Raw genomic sequence first — 17678 nt, 5'->3', positions numbered from 1 at the left:
CTTCTTTTCTTTTTTAGACAAGAGGAGTGGCAACACTGTTCAGTACTGGTTACTACTAGATAGAATTATACAGCAGATAGTTATCCAGAATGACAAAGGACAGGACCCTGACTCCACACCTTTGGAAAACTTTAATATTAAGAATGTCGTACGAATGTAAGTCTTCTCTTATTCTGCTGCCTGTGAGATAATAGTGACAATGTAAGATATTTATTTTATCCAACTTCAGAGTAACAGCTGGGAGAGCCGAAATGTTCTAGGGGTCAAATATGAGTTACTATACACCTGCACTATATCTAAGTAACATCTGGTCTTAAATGGGTTTCAAGCATGCACTGAGGATTTTCTCTGCAGTAGACTATTTTTGTACCTAGGGAGAATGCAGTTAGCAGTGGACCTTTTATATTTTTTTTAATAAATGCTCCTTGAACTCTTATACAGGTTGGTTAATGAAAACGAAGTTAAGCAGTGGAAAGAACAAGCGGAAAAAATGAGAAAAGGTAAATAATAAGGGCCTGATAAGAGAAGAGGCTGTGTTATTGGTTATTGGGTGACCTTGATTTCCAGATATTTTGAAAATTTACATTGATGTTTCTTGACTTGGTGCAAGCAGCCTTTCTTTTTCCATCTTTTAAGGGAATTTTGCACTGGGCTTCTTAAATTGAGCTATTTTAGTTGTCATACTGATTCTCAAATATCTTATCCTTTTATTATAATCATGTAAATATTTTGAAAAGCTTATAGCATTTGCTGTTCAGTATTCCTTAAATCAAATTTTCTTAACTACTAGTAATCCAAACCTTTCCCCTACTCCGTCGTGGCTCTTTAAATCATACTGGGTTTTAAGAAATGTAATAAGGGACTTGAGGGATTATCCAAAATTTTAAAAGAGAAGAACAGGTCACTTGGTTTCAGTAATCCAATTCTGTCCATGACCTTGATTTGGTACCAGTTATAAAAAGGGAAGTCATTCAGAAAATCAGTGACCATTGCTGAGATATGTGTTATGAAACATTAGCTGGCCAGCTATTAGTGTGTATTTGAGTATGTCTTTGATATTATCTCTCAGTATCATATGATAGGAGAGACATTTATGTCCATCAGTGTGCCAGCCATACAGAGAAATGTATGTAATTTTCCTTCCTGTTTTAAAATATTAGCAAATTGAAGTTGGCGCCTTTGTGGAAACAGTCATACTGCCAGCCACCATGCTCTCACCATACTGGTTAACTGACTTCCTTTTCCTTTTCCAAGTTATTCACTCACAGCCAATGAAATACAATAGTGTTCACCCCAATATTTAATGTGCTGAAAAGCAGGTCCAAGAGATGCCTAAGCATTTCCTTTTCTGTCATCACATTTCCATTGAGCAGAAAAGCAGGGCCATAACTGATATCAGAAAATACCAAATGTGAACTAACTGCTGTTATGTTTCGAGTTCCTCATATGTATTCAGATTGCTCTCAAATAAGTGATACTGCACATGCATTTTTTAAAAATTTAAGAAACCGCTACAAAAATAATAGAAACATTGACTAAAAATCAGGGTAAAGGGATTAAACGAAAAAGAAAATAGTCAATGAGTGGATATTTTAGGAATACACTCTAGAGCATGGAGACTCAAGTGTGCAGGTTGAGGAGAGCACTTAGGATGTAAGCTTTCGAGTCATTCATTCATTCGTTCATTCGGTGAATACTTGTTGAATGCGTGTACGTGTCAGACACTGTGCTGAGCTCTGGGTCGGAGTCTCAACTCTCCCCCTTACTAACTGTGTAGATGGGCTAAGTCATTTCCTCTCTTCTCCCCCAGTCTCCACCTTTGCAACCTGAGGATTAATCCTGACTCGCAGCATGGTTGTGAAGATTAAATGGCAAAACAAATATAAGAACATTAGCATAGTATCTGGCACATACTAGTTGCACAATAAATGATAGCCACTGTTGCAGGATTTAGGTGGCTGAGATGGTGCAAAAGAAAATCACCAATGTCGGTGGGAGGAACAGGTTGTTTTCATGTTTTAAAGTGAAATCATGGGTAGAGTCTAAAAGAGGAAAGATTATAGTTAAACGTTAGTTTTTTTTTTTTTCTAGAAGCTTCAGGTGACAAAATTGTATTAAAGAGGGCATATTTTGATAAAGTAGTCCAAGTGTAGAAGCGATAAGGAGACAGAAGTTCTGTGGACCTAAAAGGTAGAGAATATTTGGGGAGAATTCTCTTTAGGGCAGCACACCCAGGAAGTGCTCAATAAAAGCTTAGTGACTGAGTGGTAAATAGATACCATTTGTGGAGAGAGTCATTTAGGCTGGAGCTTCCCAAACCTGGCATACATCAGGATCATCTAAGCCCTATCATCTACATACAAAATAGACTTCTTGGAATAGTGTCTGGGGAGTCTTGAAATGTTGAAACTTCTCAGGTAATTCTGAAATACAGCCAGCTTCATCAAAAGCTAATGACCAGTGAGAGGAAGGCAAGTTTCTAGTCCTAAAATTGTGAAAGAAGAATGAAATGGAGATAAAAGAAGGAAAATGGGATCTAGAGAGGTCATTTTTAGATGTATTTCTAGAAAAGTTAGGGAAGCAGCAACAGAGTGGTAGAAGTGGATTGTTGGCAAAATCCAAGGATTTTAGTGGGTTGAACTCCTCTCTGTAAACTCTAATTTGGGGGAACTCAGGAGAGAGAAGGTCAGAGACAGAGAAAACAAGAATTTAAATGTGTTACCAAATTTCAGAAATAGAGACCAGCTCTATTAGTGTAGCTCTGCCCCAGTGGGTTATACCTCTAGTGGATTTATTGATATAAAAAGAATAGGAATTGGGGCCATGTATTTGAAATAAAAATCCGCAGCCTAAACTTTGTTAGTTCTCTTTTCCAAAATTCATCACGCCTTTCAGCAAGCTTATATTCATTGGCAATGTGAATATGCATTATGCTGAATTGGATGCCCTGTTTTATTATAGCAGGATTGAGGAAGTCAGTAAAACTATAGCTGAGAGTCAATGTTTTTCTCCCCCATGTTACCATGATTCTCGCGTTCTACTGACACCACTCCCCTTAAGATATTTAATACTGAGATAACATTTGCTTTCATATGTCTTAATAATTGTTTACTGAAAGCATAAAATACTTCAAGTAGCCTTCTGAGGGTAGATGGGAGAAGTGACTCCCTCTGGGGACAAACCCTGGGTCTGAAGGCAGCTCTTCCTCACAAGTAAGATCTTCCCTTCCAGCCTTTCTGCTGGTTGGACGTGAGCTGGCAAACCTAACTCATAAAAGCCAAACTACTCTTTGTCTCATTTCTAATTTGTGAAAAGAGGCCATTTGAATATTTATTTTTTTCCTCGTATTGCTAAAGAACCATATTAATGACAAGATTCTGAATCAACTACCAAACAGGTACCATTCTCCTCCACAAGTAGTCACTCAGACTTTTGTTTTGTATTTAGAACTGTTGAGTGTAGACTCTCTTCTTCAGTCTGTTTACAGAATGTAGTTAATAACATCGTTCATCCGAAGCCTACTCAAAGTACAAACATCGTTTAGCCTTGAGTTGCTCCCTTTGATGGAGAAGAGAAATAATATTTACCTAATAAAGATCCTCATAATCTCTGCCATCATCCTCAGTCAATTTTTTTTTTTAGAGAAAATGCTTCAGCTTTGAAGACTCTCCTGTTTTCTTGTCCAATTGTTTTCACGTGTAGAGCACAATGAGCTACAACAGAAACTGGAAAAGAAAGAACGAGAGTGTGATGCCAAGACTCAAGAGAAGGAAGAGATGATGCAGACCTTAAATAAAATGAAAGAGAAACTTGAAAAGGAGACTACTGAGCATAAGCAAGTCAAGCAGCAGGTGGCGGACCTCACAGCACAGCTTCATGAGCTCAGCAGGGTGAGGTCTTCCGCTCAGCTCACGGGCAGCTGCCAAGGCCTCACTGACCCTAGAGCCCCTCACCCTTAAGTAGACAGTTTCATACTGGGGGAATAAAATTTGAAATGACTCATGATTAATCACAATTAGGAGACTCACTCCCTCTGCTATCATGTAGGCAGTGGAGGCGGTTTGGGGGGTGCATTTTAAAATACTATACAAATCTAAGTGCAAAGGAAATTGTATTAGCTTCTTAAAGTGAAAACTGACTTCATGAAAACCAGACTGTCTGTGATGGTGCAAGAAGTGAGAGAGATATGAATGCATCCCAGACAAGTATTTGAGTGTCAGATACAAAAGGTTGACGCAGTGGAGTCCCTGAAGGCCCAAAAGAGTCCATTCGACTTTACCGATCCTTTAAACATTCTCAGAAGGGTGAATTTCTCTATAATATACATTTCAGGCAAAGTTACAGACTCTCAAATCATTCAATGAATTTACTTCTTCCATTGATCTTTTCTTTTCCTATTTTTATCTTTTCAGAGAGCCATCTGTGCTTCAGTCCCAGGTGGACCCTCGCCTGGAGCACCAGGAGGGCCCTTTCCTTCCTCTGTGCCTGGATCTCTCCTTCCTCCCCCGCCACCCCCACCTCTACTAAGTGGGATTCTTCCCCCTCCACCGCCTCCCCTCCCTCCAGGTGGCCCTCCTCCTCCCCCAGGGCCTCCTCCCTTAGGGGCAGTCATGCCACCTCCTGGCGCTCCAATGGGCCTGGCACTCAAGAAGAAAAGCATTCCTCAGCCCACAAATGCCCTGAAATCCTTCAACTGGTCTAAACTGCCTGAGGTAAGCCGTTTGTTCCAATTTTCCCTCTAATGGATAGCATTAGCAGCTCACTGTGTTGTCACTGAAAGGAAAAACAGCCCTGGCTGTTCAGTGATTTCATTTTCTAGTGTGGACCCAGGGTTCTCACTAGCTCAGATATTTAAGTGATAAAGCTTCTGAAATAAATGACACATTGTTTGAAACCCACTCACTTTGAGTGTCTGGTAGACTGAAAAATTTGGGATAGAAGCACTTTTTAAATAACCATGCCTGTTCTTTTTATGTATAACTGTAAACTATAGCACTTATTACATTGATGTTTCTAGAACAAACTGGAAGGAACAGTATGGACCGAAATTGATGATACAAAAGTCTTCAAAATTCTAGATCTTGAAGACCTGGAAAGAACCTTCTCTGCCTATCAAAGACAGCAGGTAACAGCATATGCCCTCCAGACACCAAAAAGGTAGAAAAATCATGTCTTATGCATGATCCCTGGCCCATCAGCCATGGCCATGATGTGACAGGCATATGAATTCTAGGCTGTTGGATCTATCCTGTGCATGTCCATGTCTCTGTCCAAGTGCCTGTCAGTTGTATGTGAACAGTTGAAGGTATATAAGCTCCTTGTTAGGGAGTTTCATATCTGGTATATGTCTAAGACCTAGTCTCTATTGGTGTAAAGAGTTTTGTATGCTGTCACTTGTATTTAGTCAAAATGGTTCACCAGGAGAAAGTAGAAGAGTTAAATAACTTAAATTGTCACCCCACAAGGTTTGTATCTAAAGCTATTTTGGTTCATCTGAATTTTTAAAAAATACATATCAAATGGTTACCATTTGAAGCAGAATGCTTTGTGAAATGGATGGAATTTTGAGAAGTACAAAGATTTTTAAATGACTATAATTTGGCCAGTAGATGGAACTTAGGAGTTTTTACTATATGTCATGAACAGAAGTGGGGTTGTAAAGGCTGAGCAAGTGGGGAGATGGCAGTGGTGCAAATAGGACCAGAGACACTACTGAAAAGTGAGCAAAGCTTTTGTAATAGTAGCAAAAACATGTGATTTGGTGCCTGCTGGTGCTCCACATTGACAGGCATCACTGTGTGAGCCCCGGTCACATCTGTGTAGTGCCTCTTGCTCTTCAAGAGGACATCGTGATAGAGCCTCTTAAAGTTAGACCAGAAGAGAACGCAGCAGGGTGGCCAGGCCTGGAGAGTTTCAGAAGAAAAAAGAAAAGGTAGAGTAGGATCCCAAATCATCAAAGTCTTGAGAAGAGAAAACTTGAGTCCAGTAGTGTGAGAAGAAAGATTCTTAAGTATGACTGAAGAAGAGGAATGATGGGGAGAGCAGAGTTCATCCTAAACAGGAACACATGAATGCTGGGCCTCTTACGGGGCTTTCCTTGGGCTTTACTGAGAGGCCCTTAACTCCCAGATGAATCATGGGTGGAGCATCCTTAAACAAGCAGCAGACTTCCTAGTTGGTTTCCTTGGCTTAGTCCCCAAGAAAGAGTGTATCAGAAAAGAAGTACTGAGCACCAAAAGAGTAGATGGACTCAGACTAGGGGGAGAAACAAAAACTAAGGGTTTTTTCTTTCATTTTGTTTTGTTTTTCAAAATGGCCTTTGATACATTTGAAATGGGCGGGGGCAGGGGGAGGAAGCCAATATTTAAGTGAATATTTTCCCTTAAGAAAGGGAAAGCTTTTCTGCAATGCGTTTTATGCTAGTTTAATAAAATACAAAAATAGAGGCTGTTGCCTGCCATAGTGACATGAACCCTTAAAACAGGAGCCCTCAGCTGCCCACCCCTACTGTAAGTAGAAAGGCAAACTTGGGCAATGTTATACACACCAAATAAGGGAAAATGAAAAAAACACAATGAAGATAAGGCATTGGCCTATAGAAAGCAAAACAATTTATCTTTCAAAGGACAAAAGTTGTCTTTAGAGTCCTCGTGTGGCAGGGACTGTGACCAGACTCATTCCTGATTGGCTGCAACATGCCGCCTCTTTCTCTGTCTGCTGTCCTGAGAAGGTGTCTCCTTGGCCTTGACATGGAATCTTGAGCCATTGTAGCAAATTTCCTGATAATTCAAATAATCTTCTAACGTAGCTACATGTCCCATTGCTTTCCCACTTCAGTTTTGATCGCTGATACAGTTCCGTGCTGGTTGCCTAATATGAAGATTTAAGAACGTTCAGAAGTAAATTAAAGGAAGGAAAAGCAACAGTTGTTCCAAATGATGCTATTCAAGTCTGAGCATGTGGGTTGCATTTATTATAAAGGCAGGTGGTTGAAAGACCTAAGTTTACAAGACTCATAATTAACTGGCTTTCAGCAGAAGGTGCAGAAGGATACTGCCAAAATGCTGTGGGACAAATATGTGGACAGTTCTCAAGAGCTCTGGGAGACAAGATTGCAGAAAGCCTAGCAATTGGGTAATTGTCTCCTAGCAACCAACACTGTTTAAGTAATCAGTAGGCATTCCAGTCAGGAGAGTCCAGAACATTTCAGTTATACTTAACACTAAGTAGACCAGTAAGTAGAATCAGTTGTGACCATATTTTCAATAGCACTTCCTGGAGAAAAATTTCAGTATACCTGATCAGCTTGAGTAATTCAAGTAGGTTTTCCCTTTTGGTGCAAGAATTTGAAATGGGAATTTTTAAACTATAAATATATTTTCTAAATAAGGATAATTTGAGCCATTTTATTGAATTTACTGAATTCTGATAGACAATCCAAAGATATGGACACTGTAGTTGGAATATATAGGACACAGTAAAGGAAATGGGGCACCTGTCATTGAATGTCCCCTTATCTCATGACCAATGGGAATACTCAAGACCTATGCATTTTCATCTCAGTCTTGGTAGTGCATTGTATAATTCACTTGAACTGCTCTCTTTTCTACTCCCAAATGAATACTGTAGATCTGTTTTTTTCCATGATGTCTCCTCTTTCCTCCCTCCAGAGTCATGATACCCTGTTCAAACTCTCTGGACTTCAGCCAGTTTTTGGCTAGATACAATTCCCAGAGAGGCAAAGGAACATTACAAAGGTAATGGCATGAATACCATTACCTGTATGCATGCAACAGGAACCCTGCACAGAGTAAGATTTTGGAAAAATCTCAGTAATATCGGATTAGTATAATTTAGATGAATACTGAGAAATGACACTTATGGGATATACACAGACACACATGTATATGCACACACATATACATATACGCTTACACATATCTGCATAAAATATATCCAGTTGATTTGAGGAATCATTAAAATCAGAACTTATATTGTCTGCTTTGTATACAAAGTAATTCAAAGAATGAAAGTGTGTTAAATTTTTGCACAGGCCCACAGTGTAACTTATAGTATAAAAGCAGAGATGAGAAAAAGCTATAAATAACTATAATATGGACTACAGATGATAATATTCAGCATCCACTACATTCCTGATGCCAAGTATGATATACACAGTTCCCAATCTCATCAACCTTAAGATTTAGTTCTCAAGGAGTTCTTATACTTATTTTCTTCCTTAATGCTCAACCCCAACTCTATGAGTAGATATTCATATTTTATAGATAATAAAAATATGGCTTGGTGTGTATTTAGTGACTCCAAAGGGACATAATTCTCAGTTTCACTTTGTTCTTCCCCATGGTTTTTATTCGTTATAAATATCAGACTTTGTATAGGATTTTCTTTAACTCCAGCTTTAAGAACAAGACTATTCCTATTCAGAATTTTTTTTCAGTGCAAATATCAGAGGTGTGCAGAGCTGATGATGTAAACTTATGTGCCACATAAAATGGGATCTAATAGCAGGCAGTTATTTCTCCACTCACATTCCGAAAGTTCATTTGAAAATCAATGTCTTGAATCTCAGGTCCTCTTTTCCTCATTGAAACTACATTATACATGATTTCCAGGTCAGCCACAAAAGACTGATTTAAATGGTAGCACATTGCATAGCAGTACTTTTCAGATACAATTAAACAATATTCATCTCCATTTTGTGAGAAATCTTCATCCCTAGATGCTATAAATTCATTTCTCTCTATCCATACAATTGAATAGAGGGGAAATGAGCTAAAGGCACTACATTTACCTAAAGGGAGTCATATCTCTGTAGCAACAAATTAACAGCTCACTATCTCTTCCTTCCCCCTGGTCTTTGCTTGAGGACAGCCCTTCCTTAAGGATCCTATTGTCATCACATTGTAAAACTTTTCAAAGCCTCTGCTCTGGGTTAGGAACAAAGAATAACTGTGGTCCCAGGCTCCAGAATCCAACCTCTCCTGCTTATATGTAATACACAAGACATTTTGGGGGCTCCAGTTAGAGCGTTCAATGATATCTTCTGATTTTTTATAAATTATCATTTTCCTTTTTTATTCCCTTTACAATTTTTATTCTATAGATATAATTTTCACATTGAAAAATTTTATGATTTAAGATATTTATTTCAATAGGCTTGATCCTTAGCCATGGCACATGAAAACAGAAGAGAGAATTATAAATAGTGGTGTTTTTTTTTTTTTACTTTTCTTTTTTCTTGAGACCAAATGTAAGTTCTATAACTGGGCTTCATGGTAAGAGTTAATCAGATGCAGGGTTTTATATAAATATAGTGTATGAATTTTTCTGGATAGAGATTCCTAATTTTTACCAGATTTACAAAATTCTCAAAAAGATTTAAAACCATTCACATAAGAATTATGATTATCTGTAAAGTGTTGAGTCATTATCCCATTGTGGAATTCAATCTATAGCACTATCAGCACTGCTTCCTGAAAATGCAAGTCCCAACTTCCTATTTATACTCCAAGCCCTAAGCTTTATGCCAGAAATTGCCTGGAAAAACCAGACATCCTGTTAGGTGAAGCCAAATATAAGTGATTCTACCACATTTGACCCAAGCCAATTAGAAGTGTCTTTTGTTATTTCCCTCTGATTTTTCAGTGAATAAGCTTTCAAAAAGAATGTTAACTTACTTGAAACAGGCCTGGAAGCATCATTATTTCTAACATGCCCCTTTCAATGAAACTCATAAGCTTTATGATTTTATTTCTAATGTGCCAAGTAGAGGACTTCTAAAGAAGTGGAATCTTTAGGGTAATAATTGAAGAAACTCTGGCTTGGTATTCTTCATCCTCACCTCTAGAAAGAAAATATGTTACATAGTTAGTAACTATTATACTTATTGCTGATGGTGGTCACAAATGGGAGATCTTGACCAGCTGTTTTTTCAGCTCAACTGAAAGCAGAGCGAAAGGGGAATAAGTAGACTTGATCATCAGCTTGAAAGATGAAATAATTGTATTATTGTAGCTTTCAAGTACTGAGCTCATACGTACGTGTCAGGTACCTATGTGTCAGGTACTCTACACAACGCATTACACGATTATCCTGTTTAATCTTCACACCAATCAGTTGTTAATTAACCACATTTTACAGACAGACAGACTGAGCCCCAAGCCACACACCCGGTAAATAACAGTTGCCTGATTCCACAGGCCTCTATACTAGAGGTCAGAAGTCTTAATTTCCTGACGCTGGGAACTTATAAAATAGGATGAGTTGCCAGTGAACTTCAAAAAAGTTTCTTCTTTGAGGGTCAGACAGTAAGAGCAGAATCTAAGTTCAACTAGCAACTCTCTCTTTAAGAGAAAAAAAATAGGTTAAGATGACTTCATGGAGTTCACTTCACCATAGTCTTTTTTGCCCTTGAAAGGAAACTGCTTTTACAGGAAGAGTCCTAAGGAGCTTCAGAGTAGACAACTTGGCAGTTATAACAGAGACAAAAGAGAACTGGGATATCAGAGGAGTATCCATTGTTTTTCAAATACCATTCTAGAAAAGCAGTCCCCCCTTGTATGGCTAGAGCGAGGGGAGGACACATTCTGTTTCCCACTAGAGGAATTATGTGAAACAGCTCATCTGTGTAAAATTGGCCTTGGCAGTGCTGCTGAGACCAATGAGACCTTAAGGAATCTGCTGAGCAAATGCTGGTTGTGCAAGCTGTTGGCCCGAAAACTGGGGCGTGTTTTGCACACCAAAGCCTTATTCATTTCAGCATTGCAAAAATATGCGACGTATGCTGTAACTTTCTCACAGCATGTCAGTTACATCTTCCTCATCCCCTTTTTCACTCCAAGTCTTTTCTAAAAACTATTTCCAGAAGAGACTGTTGACCTTGTATACTTGAACAGCCCTGGGCAGTTAGGACAGGGCCACCAATGGCTGCAGAACACATGTATCACTGATTTTCTCTTAATTGCATGTTCTTTTTCCTCATACCTACATGTAGCACCTACAGGCATTATTTGCACTTTATAGGGGTGCTGAGGGTTAATATTACTGACTTGAGTTGTTCAACCTGTCTTTTCTCAATCCATCCTTATAACATAAGATGACAGGAGATTATTTCCATCAGAAAAAGTTTATTTATTTATTTATATATTTTTGGTTTTCCTATTAACAGTAGGAATAGTTTCCTCAAGTTGATGGGATTGATTGACATTCTCCTGCTTCAAGTAAAATCGTCATGTTGAATAAATGGAGCCAGTGGTCATTTCAAAGAGGATTTGTTCCTTTCCCAGCTTGGGTCTTTCTTAGGTGTTTTAAGCCCTGTCTTTTCTGCATTTGATTTTCCACCATTGAAAATTGGGTACAGCAAATGTCATCGTCTTTCTCTACCCTGAATGCTTAGTATTGTGCTCTTCATGGTATTCAGCCAAACTTTCTCATCTTCATCAACTTTCATTGATGATCCCAGGAGCATAAATCATCTCTTACCCTACATCACTTGTTTCCTTGATTGCTTTGACTTTCCCCCATTTGTTGCTGTGACTTCTGAACTGCATATATCTGATTTGCCTTTTCCATGCCTCTGCCATGGCTGTAGGATTTCTTTGTGAACAGTAACTCCAAGCAGGTAAGTGAGCTACTACCTAAAGCTTGCTTAATATAACTCCTTGGCTCACTGTAAGCTTGAAATCTCTTCGTTATCCAGGGTTTTGTTTTTGCTTTTGTTTTTTACATAGTGTAATCTCATGCCTAGGTAACTCCACTTTGGGTTTCAACTCTTAAATGAATATCTAGAGATTCACCTGAAATTTTAGCATGAGACAGTTGACATTCAATCACATTGTGCCTCCTATGATAAATTCCATGGTGCCTTTGTTTTCTGAACTGGTACACAGTTCTAGAGCTCTTTGGTTTCCTTATTTTTTTTTAATGCTACTGTTATTGTTATAATAATTTATATAATTGTTTGGTTTTTTCCTCCTAATTCCTGAGTGGGAAATATTTGAAAAAGGCTTGATGGTGTATATAAGACTTGGACTATTGTCTTCTGATAGGAATCAAGTACTTTTTGTAGATTGCATAGGCTGCAGTTGAATTTCGATGCTTGATAGGCATAGTGTCTGAGCAAGCCAGATTGCAGTCACGTCACTACAAATTCATTTTCTTTTTAAACTGCAAAAATTTAAACAGTAGTACAGACTCATGTTAAAAACAGCAGTCTGATCCAAGATTTTGTAGGTTGTAGAACTGATAATGTTTGCTGTTCTCCATAAATTCACGCTGCTTAGTAGGAAAGTACATAGAATTTTTAGAACTTAAACAGACTTTAGAGATACTACTTTAATTCAGCCTCCTCATCAAATGAGGAAACTCTGTAGGTAAGTTGAATGAAGAATTCAGCTAAGATTCTTTCTTTGTGTAAAATATAGATACAACTTTGTAAAAGAAAGAGCTACTTAATAATCAGTTTTCTTACATTTTTAAAACACTGTAACTTTTTAATTTATTCTCACTGCTAATGAAATCAAACTTGTTATTTATCAAGTTAGCCTTGAACTTTTTATTATTACCAATACCCCTGAAGCTCAGTTTACTCTAACAGTATATTATACTTATTTTTTGTCTGTTCCACCTGAAATTATAACTGGCCATCATAGCTTATAGGTTTCTGTACAGCAACAGAATATGCAAGTAGTGTTTTATTGTTAGTTCAGGTAACTGAATTCATGCCTCAAACTGCCCCTTCCCATTGTCCATCAGGCTCCTGAGTAATGAAAGGTACCATCTGGCTTTGGGAGCTTCCTGTCGTACATGAAGATGTTTGAGAGGTTTTATCGTTTAGCTTTTTTGAGTGCTCAGGATGCAAATGGTTCTGGGGTGAATGGGCCTTGCAAGTGGCTGGACCGGCAATGGCAAGCCTCAGCTGAGCCTGATTCATAGTGACAGTTCTTCTCTCTGCAGTCCATAGGAATTTGGGGGACAAAGGGAGGGCACCACTCACTGATAATTTATGCACACTTAGCATCTTCAACTTAGAAGCACTTTGTTCTTCCAAATAATGCTTTTTCAAATGTGGGTGGTCAGCTTTTCTTATTATTTCCCTTTACCAACTAGACTGTAGCCTTTGTTTCAGTTCCACCATCTCTCCACACTCCCCACCTCACCACCTCAGCTTTGCCCATGTGTGTATGTGTAGAGTGTGTGTATGTGTGTGTGAACAAAAATGGAAAGTGTGTGTCTGAAGTCTGAATGTCCCTGTTGGACTTTGATGGATTTCTTTCGTGCTCTTTACAGAAAGAAGCAGATGCCATTGATGACACTCTGAGTTCCAAACTTAAAGTCAAAGAGCTTTCGGTGATTGATGGTCGGAGAGCTCAGAATTGCAACATCCTTCTATCGAGGTATTGTTGATGTTGAATAAACATTTCTAGTAGGACCAACATTTCCATTCTGTGGCTCAAAACCACATGTTAGTGATTTTGTTTTAATTGTACTCTGCTGAGGTACAGTTCTTTGGATCCCCTTCTGTTAAAATGAGAACAGCTCTTGGTGCTTACTTTTCCTAGTGGAACATATCAGAGCTGGATGCCTTCTTTCTCAAAGTTTAATTTCCACAGACCTCTAAATTTAAAGGCAGAACATCCTAAGTCAATCTTTTCTTCCCAGAAAGCCTGTAAAATGGACTTGACTTTTATTTACACTTCTTGGCCTTAGAGATATTTTGGTCATTTAGTAGCATTGTCACAGAATCAGGACCAACAGATGAAGGCTCTTTGTTTTATTTTGCTTTCTAATGTCACCGTTTTACATTTCAAGGTTATATGATTTCATGCTCTTTTTGAGCATTTTTATAGCTAAAAGGATATGTAAATCTCAAACCTCCATGAAATGCTAATTTATCCAGTTCAGCCCTGTTCAGAAATCTTTCTCATAATTAGTGAACCATCACAGCCTTGGAACTTGAAAAGAAGAAAGGAAATTTGGGAGCCTGGAATCTGATTGCAGCTTTGGGCAATGTTGTCAGGTTGTTCTGGGCATTTCAAATAGCTTTTCTGTATCTAGTTTCTTCTTTTCTCTAAAAGGAACTTTCACATTAGGCAAAGACACCGAATGCTTATGGAGTGAGTGAAGATGTAAAAATCCTGAATGTTGAGGCTTTAAAGATGAGTTACATTCTGGAAGGAATGTTGTGTATGCACTGAGGCTGGCATAAGGCGACTTCTTTTTCAGGGAGAATGAAGAGAGGAAACGTAGTAGTCCTTATTATTTAGATGTTCTTAGAATGAATTTCTTTTAACACAAAGAGCTGCTGCTTGGTTTTCATGGAAGTTGATTCTTAGCCAGATATGTATTACTTCAGGGAGCAAATGTTTCTTTCAGTGAAGAGAAATTTAACCTTAGTGAGAGCTTTGAATTTTAATGCAACTAGTAACGTAACCTGAACCATCCTGTTAGCATTTTATTTCTGCCTCTGGCTGAAAGCTGTGTAAATGGCCATACCCTGTATTTATTCTGACTTTTATTCCATGAACTATGCTCAGGTTAGATAAAATATCTATCTGCCTCAGGAAGACACCACTGAAAACAACTTGAAGGTCTGCTTATTTTTCTTCTACAGTAGTCCCCGCCTTATCCACAGTTTCACTTTCTGCAGTTGCAGTTACTCACGGTCCAGTACAATAAGATATTTGGAGATAAACTGCATTCACATAACTTTTTATTACAATATATTGTTGTAGTTGTTCTATTTTATTTTTAGTTATTGTTGATCTCTCACTGTGCCTGATTTATAAATTAAACTTTACCATAGGTATGTAAGTATAGAAAAAAAACATAATCTACGTAAAGATCAATACTATCTACAGTTTCAGGCATCCACTGGGAGGTCGTGGGACATATTCTTCTCCAATAAGGGAAGACTGCTGTATAGTGTAAACAATTTGTTTTGTTACCTTTTTATAAATAGTATTCCTAGTAGCAAAATTAAATTAACTGGGAAAGTTGTGGAGTTGTTTTACATCCTAGAATTTCTCTCTGTATTTTATGCTTGTGCCATCCGGATGAATGCTTTAAAACGCTTGGCAAAGGGAGCTGTCACAGAATTTTTCTTCTCTTCTCTTCTCTTCTCTTCCCTTCCCTTCCCTTCCCTTCCCTTCCCTTCCCTTCCCTTCCCTTCCCCTCCCCTCCCCTCCCCACCCCTCCCCTCCCCTCCCCTCCCCTCCCCTCTCCTCTTTTTCTTTTCTTTTCTTTTCTTTTCGAGACAGAGTCTTGCTCTGTCACCCAGGCTGGAGTGCAGTGGCATGGTCTCAGCTCACTGCAAGCTCTGCCTCCCGGGTTCACGCCATTCTCCTGCCTCAGCCTCCCGAGTAACTGGGACTACAGGCGCCCACCACCACGCCCGGCTAATTTTTTGTATTTTTTTAGTAGAGACTGGGTTTCACCATGTTAGCCAGGATGGTCTCGATCTCCTGACCTCATGATCCGTCTGCCTCGGCCTCCCAAAGTGCTGGGATTACAGGCGTGAGCCACTGCGCCTGGCCCAGAATTTCTGTAGTGTTGAAATGCCTTTAGAGTAAAAACAGTGACCTTGTTCCTTATTGACAGATTATTCAGTAGTACTAAGTACCAACCAGGGTAATTACACGAGCTATAGATAAGGTTACATCTCTTTCTGGCAGATTTTCCATTCTGTTATTGAGGGAATTCGTTCATATTTGTGGTATATAAATTCCCTTGTTGCCTTAGGCGCTGACACTTTTGAGATGACTTAGAACTTGAATGTATTTAAACTCTTTTAAGACAGTTTTAAGAACTGACCTCATATCTGTCAGATTATCAATTAAAATCCAGTTTGGTGTATAAGTGTTATTACAGCGAGCACAATTTAAAAGTGTGTGTGACAAAGTAATTTTGAGTCCGATTTGACCTGTTGGCCATTGGGCTGTATTGATCAGGATCTGAAGCCCTCTCTCCCATGGATGGTTCAGAGCCCCATCCTTTTGTGTTCAGTGGTCAGTTGTTTTACTCTCTCATCAGGAAAGCACAGAACGACAAGTTAAATGTTGTGGTAAAAGTGAAAAAATTAAGCAGATTTAATTATAATTTGTATTTTATTTAGTTTTTTAACCAATTAGCAGTTTACTTTTCATTCTTCCCTTTTTGTTGGCAATTTATTACTATGCAGAAAAGGAGCTGGGGACATAAAAGGAGAAAGAAATATGAAAACGTGTTTAATACTTATTCTCTTAGTCACCACTTTGGAGCATTTTTTTGCCCAGCACTGTGCTGAGTGCCACAGGACGTACCAAAAGTTAAGATAACGTTGCTGCCTTTGAAAGCACATGGCTAATTGGAGAAGGAAAATGACACCTGTGAGATTTGTGTGCAGTTCAGGGCTTACACTGGTCTGACTGAAGGACACGGAGCTCAGCCATGTAGGAGGGGCACTAGCAGGGCTTATTGTAGAGAGTGGGCCTCAAAGGCAAGGGCCGTTATATAACGAGAGGTGGGGCCAGGAAGGCAGTGTCAAGGAGGCGTGGAGCAGCAAGGATGTGGGAGGGACATAAGCACAGCTAGTAAAGAAAGCCCTGCAATCCTGGCAGAGAATTATCAATTGGGTTGAATGAAACCAGGCAGGAGAGCCCGAGATTCAGGCATTGTGCATTTCTAAGAGCATAAGTCAGCCCAGGATCACATCATAACCTCCTCATCTATAAAATGAAGGTCATGAAGGTAGCAGCCCTGCAGCGGCTTGTGAGAATTCCTCCAGCATGTGTGCAGCGCTGGGAAGGGTGCCTGCGTAGGAGCTGCCCAGTGTCCTGTTTATGTATCCATGGGATCAGAACTGGTGCCGTTTGTTCAGGAGGAGGACACTATGTGTTTAATAAGGTTTTTTAGTTTGTTCTTTCGGTTTCGCAGGACAGGTTAGAAGGGGTTAATAGCTGGACCAGGGCAGCCATCAGATAAGGGTCTCTGTTATCCAGGTGAGACCTGATGACTGACAGACAACCTCGAGGGAGATGAAGAAGCCCTTGAAGGCTGATTTTGTGCTTAGGGACAATGAATAGGAATGTTTCAAAGATTATGTCAGCATTTCCCACCTTGCCACACTTACTATCTTTCTTTCCTGATTATTTCATTCCCAAAAGCTGGTGAACGTCCCTATTTCTTATCTTGCTGTCTAGGGATTTATTTCCTGGCAATGCCATCATTACACCAAAGTTCACCACAGTGAAAGCCTGTGGCATATTCCATGGGCTATATTTTAGTGAGCGCTTGTGTTCACAGTATTTAAGATTATACCTTAAAGGTCTTCCTCATATTTTACAAATGTCAGTGGACCTTTTGGTCAGGGGCACCTGCCACAGCTTTGTCTGGAGCCAAGCAGGCAGTTGGAAAGAGGCCAAGGCAGGGAGGAGGTGCCGGCACTCCCCATGCCTGAGTGAGTAGGATATTTGCAGCATGAGTGACCAAATCATTCGAAGCTTTCAGAAAGAGATGGCCTAAAAGGTGTGCATTTGAATGGGGAGCTACAGGCACGAGGGACCGTACTTTCATGGGAAGAGAGTAGAATGGGCACATCTTAGAGAATTTGTTCCTCAGGTCCTCAGGGAATAAGCAACTTTTCTACTGTCTATGTGTGTATGGGTGACATGTAGCAATTT

At 39.3% G+C, this 17678-nt stretch overlaps 1 protein-coding gene across 3 annotated transcripts in view; it reads left to right on the top strand.

The window, feature by feature from the left end:
* The window catches only part of LOC105473635 (dishevelled associated activator of morphogenesis 1), a 180744-nt gene that overhangs the window by 135787 nt on the left and 27279 nt on the right, over positions 1–17678 (top strand). For 2 of the 3 annotated variants that reach the window (XM_011727498.2, XM_011727499.2), the window contains exons 11-17: positions 18–156; positions 442–500; positions 3703–3890; positions 4413–4712; positions 5018–5125; positions 11612–11641; positions 13309–13415. In XM_011727498.2, coding sequence (XP_011725800.1) covers positions 18–156; positions 442–500; positions 3703–3890; positions 4413–4712; positions 5018–5125; positions 11612–11641; positions 13309–13415 — 931 coding nt within the window. The remainder of the gene's footprint in view (positions 1–17; positions 157–441; positions 501–3702; positions 3891–4412; positions 4713–5017; positions 5126–11611; positions 11642–13308; positions 13416–17678) is intronic. The other variant, XM_011727500.2, reaches the window with a different exon arrangement.

Source organism: Macaca nemestrina, chromosome 7 (assembly GCF_043159975.1).
Source record: "Macaca nemestrina isolate mMacNem1 chromosome 7, mMacNem.hap1, whole genome shotgun sequence".
In the NCBI taxonomy this organism is placed as follows: Eukaryota; Metazoa; Chordata; class Mammalia; order Primates; family Cercopithecidae; genus Macaca; species Macaca nemestrina.
The sequence above is the reverse complement of the archived record's forward strand: the minus strand, read 5'-3'. Positions and strand labels throughout refer to the sequence as shown.